Genomic DNA, 21987 nt, shown 5'->3' on the forward strand with positions numbered 1-21987 from the left:
TATTGCTGGGATCATTGTTTGGGCTTCACTATTTGCAGTCCAAGTGAGTGATTTGGCTGGGAGGACCAAATGTCTTGTAGTCAATTTTGCTGTCTGTAAAAGGGTGACGAAGTGGTGAGAATATGGCTGAAGGATAGAATATGGAAAATGTGTGGTCATCCACCTTGGTCCTCATGCCAAAAATGTGGGTATTTTCTAGCTGGTTAAAGATTGTCTAGTGTGAATGTTCAAAGGAACAATTCCACTAGTTTAGTATTGTCAGCAAACTTGAATATGTGACATATGGCCCTCCCAGCCAGGTGCATGAGCAATTAGGAAGTCAAATGAGACTGTTGGAAAACAAGAACAAGAAAGTCTTATACTGAGTAGCACCTTTGTGAAGCTGCATTTAGAGCAGGGAGGGGTTCCCAGTCTGGGGTCCACTGAACCCTCGGTTAATGGTATGTGTCTACGGCATAAAAAAAGATTGGAGACACCTGAATTCTGGAGTATTTTGCACGATTTTGGTCTCCTTCCCAAAGAAGCAATATATTTTTCATGGATGGAGTGCAATGAAGATTCACCAGGCTGGTTCTGACAGAAATGACAGATTTGCTGTTTGAGAGGAGAACGAAGTTTCAAAATCCTTAGACTTGACAGACTGGGTGTAGGGAGAATGTTTGCCCTGGCTCAGGAGTCTACAACTTGGAGCACAAATTCAGAATAAGTGATAAAGCATTTAGAACTGAAAGTAGGAGAATTGTTTTTCACTGGAAGGGTGGTAAAGTTTGGAATTCTCTAACCCACAGAGTTATGGAGGCTGAACTGTTCAAAACATTAAGTAATTTTTGGACATTAAGGGAACCAAGGGATGCGGTTGTGGTAGTGCTAGAAAAGGATAATGAGATAGAAGATCAGCCATGATCTAGATGAATGGAGGAGTAGGCTTGAAGGACATCAGGATAATTTCTGCTCCTATTTCTTATATTCTTAGAACTAGGTGAGACTGAATAGTAACATAGAAAACCTACATCACAATACAGGCCCTTTGGCCCACAAAGCTGTGCCAAACATGTACCTACCTTAGAACTATGTAGGCTTACCCATAGCCCTCTATTTTTCTAAGCTCCATGTACTTATCCAGGAGTCTCTTTAAAGACCCTATTGTTTTCGCCTCCAGCACTGTTGCCGGCAGCCCATTCCACATTCTCACTACACTCTGTGTTTTAAAAAAAAAAACAACTTACCCCTGACATCTCCTCTGTACCTACCTCCAAGCACCTTAAAACTCATGCTAGCCATTTCAGCCCTGGGAAAAAGCCTCTGACTATCCACACAATCAATGCCTCTCAATATCCTGTACACCTCTATCAAGTCACCTCTCATCCTCCGTCGCTCCAAGGAGAAAAGGCCGAGTTCACTCAACCTATTCTCATAAGGCATGCTCCCCAATCCAGGCAACATCCTCGTAAATCTCCTCTGCACCCATTCTATGATTTCCACATCCTTCCTGTCGTGAGGTGACCAGAACTGAGCACAGTACTCCAAGTGGGGTCTGACCAGGGTCCTATATAGCTGCAACATTAGCTCTCGGCTCTTGAACTCAGTCCCACGGTTGAAGAAGGCCAATGCACCGTATGCCTTAACCACACAGTCAACCTGCGCAGCAACTTTGATTGTCCTATGGACTTGGACCCTAAGATCCCTCTGATCCTCCACAGTGCCAAGAGTCTTACCGTTAATACTATGTTACAGTGGAGTTGGTGCCACTGTCTGAAAGGATTGGTAATGGCTAGTGAATAATAAAATGTGTATTTCAAAGAAGTAAACATAGCAAAGAACATTTTAAATCTGAAAATATGAGAGGAGGAAGTTGGGAAATTGTGAGTTGCAAGGCTGGAATGGCTGATTATCTGAAATAGTGCATCACTGGAGGTCATAGTATATCTAGTCTGTTTCTTGAACTGGCATTGAGGTTTTATTTTAACCACAGTGTAAGAGGCCAAAGCCAGAGGTCAGAGTCGGAATAAACAGTAATGGTAACTGCAAGCTTGGGGTCATCATGGACTGAATCAATAGTTCATCTTGAAAGAGTGCCCACTTTCAGCTGGCACTTCCTGCACCAATTTCTCCTGATTATCACCTTCCACTCAGTAGAATACCTTTCACTTCCTCTGGCAGCAACTTGTAACTTGTTTTCTGACTTTTCCCCAACTCTGATGACAGGTTACCAAACTTGAAACATGAACTCTGTTTCTCTCACCATAGGAGCTTCCTGATCTGATATAAAATCTGCACCATATCTTTAAATAGGACTCAGCTACCCTGAAAGGAGAATTACAAGGTAGAAGTTGAACAGAAATGGCTTTGGGAAATTAAACTGAAAAGACAGCTATTATTAAAAATGTCTGGAGCCACTTGGCTGAATTATCACCTTGAAATTCATTCGACATTCTTTAAATACAACCTAATTCAATACAAAAGAAAACAATTTTGTGGTGATTGGGATGATTGTATAAATACCTGTGAGTTGGCAATTGAGTGGCTTTGAACTGATGGGCAAATCCTAGCAACATAGTGTTTAACAATACTATAAATCATAATAGTTAATGTAGCCTGATTAAAAGTCTATACAGTGATGTAAGGCTTTCTTACAGACTAACCCCAAGAAATAGTTAAAGAAGCAGCCTCATTTTCTGTCTCCAATCAATAATCATATCAATTGTTTTGCAGGGACTGCCTTTTGAAATAATCTTGAGATGTTAAATAACCGATAGATTTCACACACCTGATCAACCTTGAACTTTATTTCCAATTTTAAACCATCACAAAAATGTCCATATTTTAGCATTTAACTTACATGCATGTTCTTTGCTTCCCTCCTACCTCTGATTAATTAAATATTTGTATTCAAGCTGGTTAAGCAAACTCACTTAATAAAAATTTTGGTCCACAGGATTACTTTAAACTGAGTAGGATAGTGCTTTAACTATATTAGGCATTATAAATTAACTATTTGCATCATTCATCTAAAATATTTGTTTGTAACATCAATCAGTGCTGGTTTTCAATATTAATGTTTCGACTAACAATGGGCTGAATGCATATGTACATTGACTGTACCTATGGTAATAATTTAAGAGTCAACCATGTGACTGACTTGTGAAATGGGAAGAATAGCATAGAGAAATGTAACAAGGATATGATTTTAAAAACTTGACATTTTCAATTTAAATTTTATTTCTAAAAGGAGCAATTTTTCAACTTGGAAATGACAAACACTACTTAGACCAATTACCAAACATACGTGCTTCCAAAATTTAGGCCTTGTTACATGCAACACCTATCGACAGCATGCTAATTGTATTCTGACGTGCAATTTGCAAAGGCAGAATATTGAAAACTAAATTAAAATTTCCAAAATCAAGGCAAAAATATTCATAACTGGCTCTTATTTCAAAAATTAATTAAGATGCCCAAATGGACTTAGTATCACTCTTTAAGAATTAGCATTTACTCTTTAAGCTTAAGGAAAATGACAAGTTTGATGTAAATAATTAGTTGAGCCAGGCATGTGAACCAAACAATGTATCTTTCTTTTTTTAATAGATGTATTTGCTTTAAAAAGTTGATCTACATCAGTAGTAGGGAGCAACTTAAGAAAATGACCTTGTGTCTTGGTGTGGTATACCCTCAAAACCCTGCAATCAGTGCCATGAAAGGGAACTCGAGCAAGAAATGTCATATCATTTTCCTGAATAGCATGTGCAAGTGGCTGGCTGTTACTTCTGTGATTCAGTTTATTATATGTAACATAACTGACAAAAATTGAAATCTTGACAAGTGCTGTAATACGGTGTGCCCCCTTTACATATTGAATTATGGTATAGCAAAACATCATTGATTGTTTTTTGGAAATAACTATTAGTCATTCCATTTAATAAATTGTAATGTAAAATGAACTAGACAACTGATTTTTTCTATTTTTATAGTTTCATATACAATCAGAATGGTCACCTGTTCTGAATATTTGAATTGTGCACTAGATTAAGTTGTACCTTAAAAAAGGGAATATGTTAAACTGAATATTTCACTTGAGAAAATCTATTAGCATCCTTTCTTACTTTGGATGAAAGATCTCGAGAACTTGTTGAAATGCCAAAATAACTTGATCATTTTGTTTTATTCCCTTCAATTAATTCTGTCCTCAACAAAGCTTTATTGTTCATTTATCCAGAAGGAAATATGTTGTACATATTAGTGCAAGTTGTAGAATGAGAATTTCATAATATTTTTGATTTACTTGAACATATTTCAACCATTATATTTTGGAGAAACGAATTTGTTTCCCATTTGTTTTATTGATGAAAAGGCTATAGAACCAACCTAAAATTGGGAAGACAAAGGGAAAAGAACTGGTCCCTTGGGGGCCAAATGTATATTGCAATTTGTACCTCAACATCTTTTTTAAAAAAAAATGCTAAAATTCAGCAGAGGAGAATGACTTACTAAAAATCAGTTCACAATTATATTAGACAATTTAAAGTTGGACTTTAAAATTTTGTCAGTAAATCTTCATAAAGTATATTAATGTTTTCTCTAAAAGTTAAAAGTGCATGTTCCTTAACTTTTTCTGAACATTATTAATCTTGTAAAGTTAATGGTCGATTAATTATAGTCATTTTAAACAAAGGGTTTCTTGCTGCATTTGCTCGTCCTCTTCATATAACATTGGTTAAACTGGGATGAATGAAATCTTGGTTTACAAATGAGAATCCTTCAAACTCTGCCTGGTCAATATTAGCAATGACCAACTGGTCAGGTGGTGTCAACACTGGCTGGCCTCTTGTGAAAAACTTGTCAAAATTTTCAGCACTTCTGCCACACTGTAGAGAGAGAGAGAGAGAAAGAGAAAGATATATTAGGGTATCTGTTGAGAGAAGATAGGCAACTACTTATTGAAAGTTCAGTAGTAGTAAACTTTTATCTATCATAAGTTAATGCCTGATCTTAGGAAATAGTGAATGACAAAAGTGATATTTTATGTGAGCCAATGGCTGAAATAATACTAATTCTAGATTTTCAGTATGAATATTAGTGCAATCATTAGTTGCTCCAACAATGCTCTGTTATGAACTTCACAGCTGGCTAGTCAGAGCACAGGTTATACGAACAATACAGTGAATCCAAATGACTTCAGCAAGGATACAGGCCATGAAGCAGATTGTAGTGAATTATTGAAATAGTTTTCAATATGTAAGTCTTTCTGTCTTCACCCCACACCCCATCAGAAACCTTTGCCCAGATGGTATGACTGTCAGTACTTTCAGTAAACCAAAAGTTACTGCATTAGATCTGCTTGACAATTTATTCCATACTTTCTGATTACTTATATGTACTGAATACATTGAACTGACCAAGTTAAAGCAAATTGAAGCATATTTCTCAGTGCAATGTTGCTTTTTAATTATTGAAGACCTGATAATGGAACTTTTAGAACGAGACACTGAATTTTATAAAGTTGCACTTTAAAATTTTTGCTAATACATCTCCAATATAGAACTTAAGATTTCCTGCCATACTACTGCCAAGGCTTTCCAGTTGGGAGGTAATCTTTGAGAAGCATAGGAGTTCTCTTGCTATGTATAAGTAGATATGCACTCCTGAATGCAGGAAATAACTTGCCTGCAATGGTTTGTTCCTTTGGCCAAATGGCAACAAGCTCCACATCAGATTGCTATGGGGTGTTTAATTAAATATAAGCTATAATCCAAATAGCCAGACTAATCTGTGCGTAAGATGAGCATCCTCCCATTTTAATTACCCCAACTTTCATATTTGCAGTGTGATTTTTATTAGCTCAGCAAGCACTACCCATTTCAATTACTCAATGTAGCAACAGTAAAGTCTTGCAGCAACTGTGTAAAGAAATGACTCATTCTTTATCTTCTCTGTTAATGACTATCTTATATTTGTGCCTCTGTTTTAGATGTACTCACAGATGTTGAGAGCGTCCTTGCACCTATTCTATTAAATTTTATCATTTTTAAAAGCTATCATCTTTCTTCTCAGTCACTTTCCAGAGACAAAAAGCCCCAGCTTACTCAATTTCATAATTCAAGAAGAGAAGAACCTATCAGATCTATTTATCAAGTCTTTCTACAATTGGCAGATCCATTATTGCATTAGAGGGCAGGAATTACAGTTTACTGCAAGTGGAATGTGGTTAATGTGTGGACTGTAATATTTTGAAGGTCATCATGCAATTTGGTAGGATATTGACCTAGTTTTTGCTATTTCATGATAGCAAATTTGCTGTTACTACATTATGAAATGGTCAACATTTGGTGTAAATGTAGTCAGTTAAATGTACGAATCCAAAAGTTGCTGTTAAGTTTCACCAGAGCAATCTTATAAATTTTATTGTTTCCAGGTGCTTGAGATGTTCGCAGGTTGCAAGTGTTCTGTTATTATCCATGCAAAGAGCCTCCCAAAAGTAGTGAACTGCACGGCTGGTTGGTGCTATTAATAAAATATCCTGGAGATAGCCTGAGGTGAACAGTGACCTGCTGTGGTAAAAATCTGCTTTGTGCAGAAAGGCAAAAGGAAGGCATTTTAGTGACTATCTCTTAATCTGTTTGTAGTTCATTCAACACACTACAATGAAAAAGTACCGTGATTGAAAAGGAAATGGCAGTACTGAGTGGACAAGTTTGGTCTGTTTTGCAGTTGGTTCATAGTTGAGGGAAAGAAATTACGATAGGTAGACACCTTTTTTATTTAAATAATCTTTTTTAAAGTGAAACCTATATCAAACTGAGAGAAGATATTGCAGATGGAGAAATAATTTTGGTTTTATGCTGTAGCATTAGCTACAGTAATAGATTAATCAGTATCAAAATTCCCCCAGTGCAGCTCTAAAGTCTTTTCAGTCTTTATCCAAAATTATTTTTAGATTTTTACTATTTCAGTGAAATACAGTATGTCAAGAGGAAATTAAAACGTTTTATTACACTTGGCAGCCACAATGCAGGATAAGGAAAAGGACTGGTTTCTCAAATTTAGAAACGAATCACTGGAAAATCCTATGGTTTGTGCACTGAGTGATAATGTTAAATTTAGTGGTATGATCTCTTGCCTGCTTGGAATTGCATTGACATTATTTAATTTATGAGAATTTTTGACAAGAGAAAGAAATGTTCTTCCCTGAATATTTGCTACCTTGCTCTGTTCCTATTGGCAAATGACATTACTGGGTGAAGGTGCTTTCTGAAGTCTTCAGTTGCTGGAGGAGCACAGCACAGATCTAGAAATGCCAGTGTGTTATCAACAGAGTCTAAAGTCTGAAATTGTTGAATAGCTTTGTATACAATATGTCAGAACTAAACAACCATAGACAATCGGAACAACACGTGTGTCCAGCTCACTTTTATGCAGGGACTTCAGAGGACAGTCACAAGTACTTTGACAACAGTCCTCGGGTCAGCATGTTACAGTAACATCACATATTTATTTAATTGTGTTTTTCTAAATGTATACTCATCTAATTCTTGTACTTCATCTGCTATAAGGAACAATCAAAGTAGCATTTAATAAAGACTTTGTAGTCACAAAGCAAGAATTACTCAGTCAGGAAATCATACAGGCAAATTTGTCTCAGTCAGGGAAATTTTGAGCCAATTGGCAGTGGCTTGAAAGCTATTACGGACTTGTCAAGGTTAATTTACGTCTAAATCAATTAGTTGAATTTATGGAGAAGTTGATAAGAAATGTAGTGGATTAGATATGGATGTGCAGAATGCATTAGGTAATTTCAACATAAAAAGACACGGTGTTTGAAGGGTGGATAGAGTTGTGAGAATGGAAGGACATACCTACCCCTTGAAGAGGGCCCCACTCTGGACCATCAGAAAACCATCTCTAACACCTTCACTGAGCTCATCAACTCTGAAGAACTCCCATCCACTTCCACCAAACTTACACTGTGCTACGCACTTCTACCTTCTGCCCAAAATTGACAAACCTGACTGTTCAGGCAGGTCCATTATGTTTTCCTGCTCCGGCCCCACTAAACTCTGTCCGCATACCCCAGCTCCATTCTATCCCTCTTGGTTCAGTCTGTTCCCACCTACCCCTGTGACACTTCTCATGCTCTCAATTTCCTCACTAGCTTTCAATTCTCTGGCCCTGGCTGCCTCATTTTCATCACAGATGTCCAGTCCCTATACACTTCTATCCCCCATTAGGAAGGCCTTAAAGCTCTCTGCTCCTTTCTCAATAAAAGAACCAACTGGTTCTCCTCCAGCACTGTCTGGTAAAACTGGTCCTCACCCTCAACAATTTTTCCTTTGTCTCCTCCTGCTTTCTCCAGACTCGAGGGGTAGTCTTGGGCAGCCAGCCACATTGGCCCAGCTATAACTGCTTCTTTGTTTGCTATGTAGAATAGTGCATGCTTCAAGCCTGTCCTGGTAATGCCTTAAATGGACAATCCCTCATTTTAAAATGATGACTTAGTTGTTAATTTTTCCACAAGAGGAGATACCATTTCCATATCTACCCTGTCAAGACCCTTCAGAAACCAAGTCCCTTTTCATTTTCCTAATCTTCAGCTAAGTTTAGCCTGTTCAAACTTTCTTCATAAGTCAATCCATACTCAGATGTGGTTTCACCCGTGGCTTGTAAAGCTATAAAGAACCTCCTTAATTTGTTCTCAATTCCCCTAGCAATGAACAATAACATTGTGTTATCTTTCTTAATTAATTTCTATATCTGCATGTTAGCTTTTTGTGAAACACGGATATACCACCCAAATTTTCTGCACCTCATAGTCCTGCAAACTCTTATTTAGATAATGTAGACTTTTATTTTCCCAGCCAAAATAGATATTTTATATTTTCCCACATTATGCTGTACTTGCCAGATTGTTCTCAACTCAGTTACCTATCTATATATCCCTTTGTCTTCTCCTTGCGCCCCCTTCACAAGTTGCTTTACCCCATGTTTGTACCATTGCAACTTTCAGCATTTTATTTAAATCATATAGTATTTGTCAAGCAGAAAAGACCCATTTATGTCTACTGTCTTTTTTCATTAGCCAGGCAGTCCCCTATCCACATCTTTCACGTCATGAGTTCCTGTTTTCATATTAACCCCGATAGTCCCTTCTTATCAAATATCTTCCTGACTAGAATATCTGTTGTATTTTTTTATTATCCAGAACATATATTACATTTTCAAAAAATTCCAATAATTGGATCAAACGTGATTTCTCTCTCACAAAACTGTTGATTCTGGCTGATTACCTTGAATTTTTCTTAGTGCAAAGCTACTACAGGCACCCCTGGTTATTTGGGAAATGAAAATTTGCCCTTGGGAAATTCACAATTCAGCGAAAAAGGACAGAATAAAATTTGTTCTTCCACAATTTACGTGGAATAAAGTGAACAAAATGTACATTTTTTCAGCTTGCTTTCCTTGGCGCAATTGCAGATGATGCAGCTTCATGTAACAGAAGCTCATGGATCTTTTTCTAGGAATGTAAGCCCCTGCAGAGTTATTGCACTATCCTCAGTAATCAGATCTTACCTTCTCCATCTGACAGATGTTGAAGCTAACTGGCCTGGTGTTTCCTGTATTAGGCCCCCCCCCCCCCCCCCCCACCAGCCACCTTTCAGAATAAAACAGTTACATTTACTATTTAGAAATTTAATGAAACATTAGGGGAATCTAGTGAACTACAGAAATTTAAAATTGATGTATGAATTGCATTATACACCTAAACTTTTAAAACTTTAGGATGATGCTTAGTAAGATCTGCTGCCTCATCAGCCTGCCATGTCCATCACTTGCAGGGAGATTTGTAATCCTCTTGAAATTTTTCCTTCCATTTCCTAACTGTTATCTATTTCAGGGCAGTTACATGTATTTTGATAGAGAATACCAATGTAAAAAACTTGTTCAATTCATCTGTCATCCCCCTGTTTTTCAATAATAATCCAGATTAACTTTTATAAATCAATTTTTAAAATATCTATAGAAACTCCTGCCATCTTTTTTAATAAATCTAACTAAAATATATTCTATTTTTTCCTTTTTTATTACTATTTTACTCATTGCCTTTATTTTTATATTTTCTCCAATATTGTAACCACTCCATCCATCTTTGCACACAGAAGGCCCTCCCATTTGCTGTTGTCATGTCTGATACCATACTTTATACTAATTTGTTGGCCATTAGGCTCACTTTAAAATTGGGTCAAGAAATTTCAACCCTGAACATTAATATTTAATAGAATGAGCTTTTGTTAATGCAAGTTAAATGATAAAGTTAACAATAGTTATATTTTATATATATATTCTTTCCATCAAAAATAACGGTGCCAATTTTGAAATGGTTAGCTGCAACAAACATGTAGTAAGCTGCAACAGTTCACTGCAAATCAGATCTCAATTAGTATTATAGCAAAGCAGTAGCATGAGTGCATAGTAAAATTCAAACATCTTCAATTAGCATACAATTTGTTAATTCACCCACATGTAATTTACTTTGGTTTTAAAAAAAATTAAAATTGGAACTACTTCATGAAGATATGTTTGTTATTACATTATATCAAATTTGGTATTGATCCAGACATGACCTGTTACTTAAAAATCTTTAATTTGTATGTATTTTTCCTACTACATTACGTGGTATTCTAAGACTGCAGGAAGTTCAAATGAAAGGTTATTGATATAACATGTTAACTCTATCCCCTTCAGAGATGTTGTTTGATGTGCTGAATACTTCCAGCAGTTTGTTTCATTTCAGCGTTTCTGCTTTTAGCATATTTATCTTTGACATGGGCAGTGAATCTGCACCACTCCAACTGATTGCTGTCAGATGCCTGAGGGCCAGCACAAGTTGATTGGCTGCATGTCTACCTGTGGGACAGTGCTTTACCCCTCATGCACGTTGCCCACAGAATGTAGACTGAGGGCATAATTGTGCTTGCAAACCTTTTGCCTATCAAATCTATTAACAGTATCATGCACACACCAATCAATTGCAGCAAATCTCTTTATTCTGTAATTTGAGCATAAATGTAATTGTTCATTTATGAATTTATAGTTATACAGCATAGAAACAGGCCCTTTGGTCCAACTTGTAATTTTGAAAAGGTCACTCCATTTCATAGTTTTAAAGAATTTTAACCTATTTGCAAAAGATAACTTGTTCTGAATTTTGAGAGTCTAGCAAATATGAGCTGGTTTGCTTCTGTTAAAGTCCCTGTCATTTTTCCTCTGACATCATATTAGGGGAAAGGGAAGGTGATGAATGCACAATAATACTGAAGGAAATAAGTTTTATATGGGGTTACAATTTTGTTGCTGAGATAAGGGAGTTGTTTTTATTATTAGGAACAACAGAAGATAACGTATGACTGTTAATCCTCTGGAAATGGAAAATAAAGAAGGATTAGTGTTAGAGCACCTTTGGTGCAAGTTGAAATGCTTTGTTTCATTTACATTGTGGGAAATCTTAAAGTACTTTTCCTTCATTGTATACTTAGAGGGAGATTAAAGGATTCAGGAAACAGTACAGCTCGTGATTCTTTAGTATTAAAATACTTAGTCCTGTTCCCTGAGTACACATATTCATTGCGATTTGAACACAAACACACACACAAACATGCTATAGTATAAACCCAGAGCTCAAATTCTGCTAGACATTAGAATAAAGAAACCCAAGCGCACACACAATTGCTTTGTGATCCGAAACAAGATCACATTGTTGCCAAAACACTGTAACCACTCTGAAAGAATTAATGAAACAAAGCCTTTGCAGTGCTTCTTAAAGGAAAAGAGGTAAGACTTACACTTGTGAAATCTGCCTTGTATGTGGCACTCTGTAAAATGAAAACTAATTTATGATCTTTAAAAAAAACTTTACTACGGACACATAGCAGCTTTGTTTTGTTGAAATGTTGATTGCTCATAAATTACTAATTGTCTTGCATACACAATGATTACAATTGGAAAGTGTTCTTACATTCCCAAGTTAATTTAGAGATACAACAACAAATAATACAGGGAACCAGACTGTTCTGAAATGTCTTCATGTGGGGTTCAGAATCTTCTTTCAGTGATTGGTCAGGAGGTAGAACCCTCTCCTCCTAGTTAGATAATTCAGGATTTGCGCCCCAATCCAGAGATTTGAGTATAAACATTACAATTTAATAGTTCTGCACGGTTGGAGATTCTGCTTTTGGATAAGAAATTAAGCAAAAGTCTTGCCTTAGGTCGAGGACAAAGAAAATGGAAGGGGACTATTTCACGGAGGTCCTGGTTAATACTTGATCTGTTAACCATTATCTATTTGGGCAGTCTGCTGCTGCCTCTAAATTGTGCTACTTGCCCTAGCCCACCCTGATCATAATCCTGCATTAGCAGGGTGTAGACTCAGCACGGTGGTGAGGAGTGGTTCAGTGTAGGTACTACAGTATCTCAGTGCACTGAGCCTGCTGCACTCGGTAATGCTTTGACAGTGAATCCGTGCATCTCACTGATGATTAAAGCCCTGATACTGACTTTGACATTCACAAACATTTGAATTGACATTTCAGGTGAATGGTCTTTCACCAGATGAAAGGTCATCAACCTGAAACGTTAATACCACTTTTCTCCACAAATTATGCCAAACCTGCTGAGCATTTTCAATATTTTCTGTTTGTTTTGCCTTTTGCTTTTGTTGAGATACCTGGGCACGTCCCAGTATAAAAGTGGATGTTAGAATTTGCCCCTTATCTGGCGTTTATTAATATCTCATTTACAGAAGCTGGCTACCATATTTAATATTACAGTACTTAAAAAAAAAATTACTGGATATACTGAGCCCAAGCATGGAAGACAATGTAAATGCAGGCCTTTCCTTTTTGAACCCTGTATGCCATGGGACCCTAATGCACATGGCTCTTTGTTGCCAGTCAAATGTTTTTTTTTAAACTGTGCCCATGGTCTGCTCTTTATCAAATTACGGTATTGCTTTGCACTATTGTAACTATATGTTATAATTACATGGTTTTTGTCAGTTTTAGTCTTGGTCTGTCCTGTGTTTCTGTGATATCGTACTGGAGGAACATTGTATCATTTCTTAATGCATGCATTTCTAAATGACAATAAACGAGGACTGAGCGTCCACATAATCTAAAATCACTAAAACTGCTGCAGATGAGAAAAAGTGCAAATATATATTAGGCATGAATCTGTATGACTCACTGTATCAATATGCCAAAATATTTACTTCCCTTAATAGCCTGCTGTTCTATGACCTTGGAATGTATCAGCTAAACACCCCTTCTTCAGATAGATTACTTATACATAAATAATATTTTCAGTCTTCATATCCACAGATACATAATTTCTAGCAGAGGTCAATAAATAACAATTAGGAGATTGAAGTCTGGCTTGCATTAGTGTAGACCAGATCAAATTTGGGGCATCTCTGTTGTTAGTTTACATTGTTTTAGTCATATAAGTTATTAGAATGCTTAGTGTATTAATATCTTGTAATTGTTGTTCCATAAGTATATTTTTTATTTTGCTTTGTTTTACATTATAGTTTCTTTCTGCTAATTAAATACAACAAATGGTGTACAAGAAATAATTTCAAATTGAAAATTTTCTTCCTTAACTATTACTACTTCACAGGATGTGAAACTGTGGAGTTCACTGTCACAGGTGGCTGTGGGTATATTTAAGGTGAAGGCTTTTGATTAATCAGGGTGTCAAAGGTTATGGGGAGAAGGTAAGATAATGAGGTTAAGAGGGATAATAAATCAGCCATGATCAAATGATCTGTTATTTTCACCTGTAAACAATTTTTCAATATAGATTAAAGATTTGAAAAATAGAATCAGGTCACATTTTCCCATTTCAACATTATTCTTGATTTTAAAAACTTATCTTGCCTCTTTATTTTAATGTTTGAAGCCCTAAGAATTATGATGCTAATAAAAAAAAAGTTCCTGAGAATGAAAGTCTTTCACAGAAAGATCACATGAAGTTGGTAGTGGATTACAGATAACACTTTCTCTTACTTTTTGTTGAATCATTAGATCCTGGCATCTAACCTGCATTATACCATTAACCTATGTTTCAATGTATGTAAATTACTGTTAGACTTTTGAGAATGAAAGGGCATAATAGCTATTTGTGCAATCCATATAGTGGAATATGTTATATCCAGTAAAGCAGATAATATTTAAATTAATAAACATCACTATCCTGTTACTCTGACATCCTGATGGTGTAATATCTGGCTTATTGGGACCCCTTTTCTCTCTGTACCCGTTAAGCCCACCAGGTTCTCTGGAATATTTATTATTCCATTACTGTATGTAGAATCATTAAAAAAAAATAGAAGTGTATGGCATGTGAAATATCCATTAGAAAGTCTGTCAGTCCTCTAACATTAGTCCTTGGAGTTCCAAATTACTATAGTTGATCTGGAGTAGATACCGCTGAATGCTAGCATTGAACCTGGGTTACGGGAACTGTCGACCAGCCACTTTACTAGCTGTATCACTGGGATTGATCCCTGCTTAACATCATCGATCACTAGCTTCCAACCTCAAAAACAAAACTCTGTGATCACCTTCTGCCCTCCCATTACTAAATGAATTTCAGTTCAGATTTGCCAAATTCCCCTGTAGTCTATCCCCTGTACAAAACATAATCTGTACACAGATCATGTTTTGACAGCTGGCCACACCAGCTTGTATTCAACTTGCTGTTGGTTTTTAGAGGGATTCAAAGATAAACTTACATAGCTTCTTTCAATTTTATTTCTACGTATTTCAACACTAGTTACTGAATACATACTTCAACCATTTTGTTCACTTTGTGAAATATCTGTGTATTAACAAAAATTATTGGCTGTTGCATTATAATATTGCAAGGATATGGAGCTATGTGTGAGATTGGACACTGGAAGGTAAATGAGATTTTTTGTTACTTCATACCTACGGTACTGTGCAAAAGTCTAACATACATATATAGCTAGGCTGCCTCAGACTTCTACACAGTACTGTAATAATTTTATGCATTGCACTGTACTGCTGCCACAGATAAACCAAATTTCATGACACATGCCAGTGATGGGGGACCTGATTCTGATATGAGACTCTATTGTGGACTGAGAGTGGGAAGGGGTCAGGGAGAGGGGAGTCATGGTTGGGAAAAGGGGGGAGGGAGCGGGAAGCACCAGAGAGACATTCTGTAAGCAATAAAACAATTGTTTGGAATAAAATGACGTTGCCTGGTGTCTCAGGGGCTGGGTGTGTTTGCACCCATGCCACCCCTTCCCTTCCCCCCCCCTCAACCTTTTCCTGCTGCTGTCTGTCCTTTTCTGCCACCGGTCCCACGTCCCTCCCGTGGCATTCCACCCTCGCCATTCCCAACATCCTTTGCTCCCCTTTACACGTTGACAAATACAGTATTGTGCACCCTAGTTGTGTACGTATACGTGGCTAAGACTTTTGCAGAGTATGTGTCAGCTACTGATCTTTCAGTAAAATGACACGATCTATATCTGTTCCTTGTTCACTACTGGTGCCACTACTTTCTTAGATGAGGCAGCTGATCTGCTGTTTTGTTTCTATTTACCTCATGGTGGGAGAGTGCTGTTTTTACTTTAATTTATGCCACAGTAATCTGTAGCAGCTCAGTAATTCTACTACCTACTCTTTCTTTATGTGGCATTGCAAGGTGTATGTGAACATTCTTCTCCTGTAGACTATAACTGTAAAGAAATGGCACAACAGTAGGTACTCTTAGAAACTTAATCATCAACATTTTGTTGAAACCTGAGCAAAGGAGCATACAGCTTCTGTGGATAAAATCCTACAATCCACATCTTTAAACTGGTAGAAGAATATTTTTCCACTGCAGAATTAATCTGAAAACAGTTTGAGACATTAACATGAGCTGCTTTTCAGTGAGCTTTAGGTTCTTTTGTTCCCTTAACTGTGATTTTTTTTTTAAGTGCCACTAATATTCCCAACAACATTTGTCACACACTGGACACACATTTGATTATCAGTCCTGCACACAATTTGCTGAATCACAATTTCACGCTTATTCCTCTGGCTTTGCTCAACACTGGAAGATTAAAAAAAAATGACTGGACAGATAAAAGTTCAATCACTGAGAAAACCTCATACTGGAAACACAGGCTTAAAACCTCACACTTCCAATTGTAACCGATTCATTGTTTAATCTCCTAATACTATCGGTCCATCTATTTAATAAAGTGTTCTGTAAATTGGAACTCAGCAGTTACTATAGGTGCACACAACCCAGCTTTCCTAGATGCAACATCAATGCTATTTGTACTTTGGCACACTCACCACTTTCGGTTTGAATGGAGGCTGTATCTCCCTTTGTTCCAGTTTCTCCCAGTCAATTCTTCGGAAGAAAGCATGATCCCGAATGTCCCTTTCTCCCTCAGGTCCACATCCAAGACGTTTTGCTGGATGCTTTGTCATCAACTGGCAAGGGAAAATATTAAAAGCAACTTTGAGATTACAACATCATATGTCTTACAATTAAGAGCGACTTTGAGTAGTGAGATTTGTTTCTTGGAATCAAGTGGTTCAAAAATAAAGCCACAAGCCCCACTTAAATGGAAATTTCTATTGCAACTACTTTGTAAAACATTTAGTAAAAATCACTTTTATAAAGTGTGTCATATCATCCTTGCCTTTATTGTGAAAATACTACACAGTTGGAAGAAATTTTCTAGTTTTCTTTACTTTTTTGATGGCTCAACAAGAGCAGAAATAACTGCATGTGTTATTTTCCAGCAGGTTGTTAACTGTAAGATATAGAACATATAAATGTGTTTGCAAATTCAGCATATACAGTGGATTCTGGTTAATTGGGACACATTGGGACCAGTATCTTTTGGCCCAATTAAGTGGCTGCCCCAATTAGCCGAAGTTTCATGGAAGTAGTTAGAAAGGTATATTAAAAAAAGACAAACTACCATTTAAATGAGTAACAAATTATGTATTTAAATGAAATTCAAATTAATTAGAGCACTACCAATACTACTACAATACTATAAAACTATTAGTTCCTAATAGTTAATTGACGGAAGAATTCACCCAGTGTACGCTGCCATGTTCTTTTGATTGACTGCAAATGAACAAAATCAGAGCAGACACCACACCTATATGCATTAGATGTCTTGGCAAGGGTCTGAATTTTTAAAAATCAAAATAAAAAAACAAAACGATAAAAGAAACTGCTTTTTGAATTGGTGTCCATCAGCCCAAATTGATAACGTAATGCATGCATGTGCAACTGACTCTATTTAGAAACTGTTCAGTCTCAGCGTGGTGTAGTGTCTAACGGCCACTAAAGTACACATGACTGACGCTAGTTAGAAACTGTCTGGCAACAGTATAGTGTCCCAAATAAACATATAGGGAATCTTGGTTACTTTTTAAATTAGTTTTTGTTCTTGAAGTGTTGCTCAAAAAAAAGAGCTGCCCTGATTAACTGATGATCCAATTTAACTGGAATCCACTTTATTTATTAACAAGAAGTTCTTAAAAGAACATTAAAAAAATGACAGTGTCATTCAGTAAAATATTTGCTGATCCAGTCATGGCCTTAACATTACTTTCCTGCTCTCTCCACATAGATTTCACCTTCCTGTAGTTTAAGTGTTTCTCATTCTCTGCATTGAGTGTTTCTATTGTTGCCTGGCATGGAAAATTCCAAAAGCTATGACAAAATAAATTCCTCCTCCACCTCACCTGAAATGAGTGAACCTCTATTTGGAAACTGTCCCTACTAGTCCTCTATACTATTTGGATGGAAACGTCTTCTCATTGTCCTCCTTGTTAATCCCCTTCAGAATCTTATGTTTCAATCAGGACACTAACTAATTATTTGTCTCTACTCCATTCAGCATAGGCCCAACCTGCAAACTACTTTTCTTCATACATCAACACTGTTATTGCAAGAATCAACCTGGTGAACCTAATCTACATTGCCTACAATGTAAAGACATCCACCCTTACAAATGGTGACCTAAACGACACAAGTACTCTAGGTGTGGTCTCAGTGGTGCCATTAAAATGTCTTTGTTTTTATCCTCCAAACTCCTGAAGGCATGTTATCTGGCTCTTTCTGTTTGTTGCAGTTATGCTTTGAACGTGAATGTAAGAGTTATGATTATTAATCAATGGTCAGATGGATAAACTAGGCCAAAGACCTGGTTGTGTGCTGTATAACTTATGACTGAGAAGAGTTGGAACATGCAGACCATAGAGTTCATGTCCACAAATCCCTAAAGGTAACAAGAAGTAAAAGAAAAAGTAATTATGAAGGGATTTTGATACATTTTCACTAAGAATATAAGAGAAGGAAGATCACAAGATATTTGAGGATAATGCATGGACTGAAGAATTTTGATTAAGACATATAGAAAAAATGAGAGATCTACAGATAGGAAGGAAGGACCTATTTCTCCCAGCTCAGAGGTGAATAACCTGGAGAAAATAGGATTATAGTAATCTTCGATGGTTCAGAAGGAAGTTGAGGAAAAATATTTGATCCAGAGAGTGATGGGGTCAAGAGTTTTATGTTTGAAAGGATGGGAAAGGCATATACCCTCATCCCATTTAAAAATAGTGTTAGAACGTGCTAATTACAAACTGAGAGCTGGAAAATGCTGGGTGCCTCTTTCTTATTTGGTTGGCCTGGACAAGAAGTATTGAATAGCCACCGATGCCATAATTGTCAATGATCTTATTAAGAGTTTTTATCCCATTGGTCTATCACATTGCACAGAGAAGCAATTATTAACATTATAATATGAAATGTGATGATACTATACAAGTGTTGTCATGCTACCAGATTGATGTCTTACCCCTTTGCAGATCAAAACGGCTTCCTTTGACAGGGATTTAGGATAAGATACATTATGTTCCATGATAGATTGGAAGAGCTCATCCTCATCTTCCCCATCAAATGGAGGCTGTCAGAATGTATAAAGCAAAAAAAAAATCTTTAGTTAAAACACCCATAAAACTGCCAAGATAAGAAAGGTTATTTAATGCTGTAAGCACAAACAGGTTTTAAAGTTCGTCTAATTTATATTTGACAGTTTAGCTTTTGTTTTCCTTTAAAGACTTCATGGACCAACCTATGCTCAAGTTTTTACGAGGTGTTACTTTGTTTTATTTTAGCGCTTTTTAACTTTCCTTCTTCAGACTATTTGGAAATGAGACCAACAATAGAAAAATATTTGTGTATACTTAATTTTCTGTACCACCTCCCAAATGTGTTACGTTAAGAGTGTTAAAAAAACAGGATCTCAAAACTTGTCATCTCCTGGATTACGTTTGGTGCCGCACACTATTAAAAGTAGGGAAAAGAGGAGAGGGCAGATGAGTGCTGAGGAGTTGCTGCAGGAGAGAGGAATTCAGGTTTATGAACCATTAAGATCTCTTATGGGACAGAGGTGATCTGTAGAAGAGGGATAGATTGAATCTGAACTTATGGGGGATCAATATCCTGCCAGGTACATTTAGCTGTGGGGGTGGAGTGGTAAACTATTTTGGCAGGGCTGGGACCCAGAGTTGGCCGATGAAAAAGGCAAATATAGAAGTTAAAGTGAGCTAGTCCGGTAGGCAGGACTGGGGGTACAGGAGAGGGAGCAAGGAAGGCTGAACTACATCTAATGCAAAAAAAAAGTTTTGATATCGAAAGCAGATGAGGTTAGGGCATGGGTGGGCCCATGAGTTGTGATATTATAATCATTATAAAAGCATCGTTGAAGGATAGGCAGGACTGACACTTGAATGTTCTGAGGTATAGGTGTGATAGAGGTGGAAGGAAGAGCGGGAATTATATTTTTAATTAGGGCCGATATCATGGTAGTGCATTGAGAGGATATTCCTGGGGGAACGTTCAGTAAGCCTCTATATGTAGAACTTAGAAATAAGATCGGGGTAATCACTTTGACGGGATTGTACTAAAGGTTCCCCAATAGTTAGTAGGCATTAGAAGACCAAGTATGTAGGGAGATTTTAGGCAACTGTAGGAATCATATAGTTGTAGTTTTAACTTTGCATCTATTGACCAGGGCTGTCATAGAGCTGGGGCATTAGAAGGGGTTGAACTTGTGGCCAGGAAGGTTTTCTCAAGCAATTTGTAGATGGCCCTATCTACAAGTACAGAGAAGGGAAACATTGGATCTTCTCTTGGAAAGCAAGGCTGGGAAAGTGGCTGAAGTGCTTTGGTGAAACACATCAGAACCAGTGACAGTAATTCTATTAATTTTACAATAGTTAAGGAAAAAAGGTGGTCAGGTCCACAAGTTAAAGTCCAAAATTGGGGAAGGTTAATTTTGAGGGCATAGACAAGAACTTGGAAAGGATGGTGGAATTATTGAACAAACTGCCAGAGAAAGTGATAGATGTGGGTACAATTCCAACATTAAGTGGACATTTAGACAGGTTCATGTATAGAAAAAGTTTAGTGGGATATGAACCAAACGTAGGAAATAGATGATCTCCGGAAGATACCTTGGTCGGCATATATGAGTTGCCCCAACAGATTTGTTTCTTTGATCTATAACTCTATGACTCCATAACCTAGCATCACTGGTGATGGGTTGGTGACCTGCTCCAAAAGTCATGGATAACTCATAAGTATGTGCAAGAAATAGTGGGTGATGAAATCTCTGATTTTGTTTCCATGGGTTTTTGCTTGAGGTCTTCTGCTGGTGCCCTGCAACAGTGCAGTATTGCTTCTCATTCCACACGAATGTTGTTTTCATCTCAGAAATGTTAATAGTACAAAGGCTTTGGGTAGAATTCTATAGGGTTTAGCAATGGCTATATATCAGAAGAACAGCATTCAAAATTGCTATTGCACAGCTTTCATTAGTCATGAACAAACAACTGTAGCAGGGCTGATAATCCTCTTGCCTTGCTGCATTGGGAGGATATGAAAAAGATGAGATCACAGCAATCCTTTCTTGCTATAAACCATATAAGTTGGAATAAGCATCTTACAGAAAATAGTAGTGAGTGAATAATTAAAGGGTGCTGCAGCAGCAACAAACATTTGCTGCATTTGAAATCACTTTTCCTCCAGAATCTGCCACATCATCTGTTTGAAGAGTGGCCTGATTTTCCTTTCATCATTATTAATAGTACAAGCCAAAAATACCTACCTAATGAATGTATTTTAAAGACGGTGTGTAGTTTGTGGTTATTTTCATGACTTCCTTGCTCTATTAATATCTGGGATCCTGAAAGTTTTTTTTTAACCTTGTTCTGAATCTACCTTGAAAATCAATTTTCTCTTGAAAATCTGGACTTATGATATTCTACAATTGCTGTATCAGTGATTCAGACAACAGCTGAAAATTTACTAAGACAGAACATTGGTAAGAATATGTAACATGTTATGATGCCGCAGGGTATCACTACAAGAAGCAATGTTCTCTCTCTCGCCATGTGCTTTTCTGCACCTCTGCATTTGTCAGCTTAGCAACTGATGTTTACTGTTTACTCAATGGCCTGGTGAGACAAAATTTGACAGCAACCTCTGAATTTAACTCTCTACAGTTTCACAGTTGGCTCATTTGTCAATTACACTGTTGATTTCCTTTCAGTATGTATTCTTGTGTGCAGTTTATTGCAAGTTAACAACAGGCAATTTTAGAAGGCTGCAAAGCAATTTGCTTTGCCTTTGAGGTCCTTGTGTAAAAGAGACATCTCAAACTCCTTTCCAGGCAAGTGTACCAGAGTCTTGTCCACATAAGCATAGGCATGTACAAGTGCAAAAGCTAGCATCTATGGGAAAGAGTATAGTCGATGTTTCAGGCCGAGACCCTTCATCAGGACTGGAGCAAAACTCCTTCCCAGTTTCACCCACGACCCTGTGTTTCTTCCTCCCCTCTCTCCACCTTCTAACCCCAACTCCACATCTTTTAATCTCCAGTCC

The 21987-nt window shown here is 37.1% G+C and overlaps 1 protein-coding gene across 2 annotated transcripts in view; it reads right to left on the minus strand.

Annotated features, from left to right (window-relative positions):
* Positions 1 to 2768: 2768 nt before the first annotated feature.
* LOC140187369 (protein kinase C alpha type) overlaps positions 2769 to 21987 on the minus strand; it is a 314906-nt gene continuing 295687 nt past the window's right edge. Inside the window, exons 15-18 of one of the 2 annotated variants that reach the window (XM_072242638.1) lie at positions 18899 to 19006; positions 16365 to 16505; positions 11835 to 11864; positions 2769 to 4865 (exon numbers count right to left, since the gene is read on the minus strand). In XM_072242638.1, the coding sequence (XP_072098739.1) occupies positions 4701 to 4865; positions 11835 to 11864; positions 16365 to 16505; positions 18899 to 19006 (444 nt within the window). In that variant the 3' untranslated portion in view covers positions 2769 to 4700. The remainder of the gene's footprint in view (positions 4866 to 11834; positions 11865 to 16364; positions 16506 to 18898; positions 19007 to 21987) is intronic. The other variant, XM_072242640.1, reaches the window with a different exon arrangement.

This window comes from Mobula birostris, chromosome 24 (genome assembly GCF_030028105.1).
Source record: "Mobula birostris isolate sMobBir1 chromosome 24, sMobBir1.hap1, whole genome shotgun sequence".
Lineage (NCBI taxonomy): Eukaryota > Metazoa > Chordata > Chondrichthyes > Myliobatiformes > Myliobatidae > Mobula > Mobula birostris.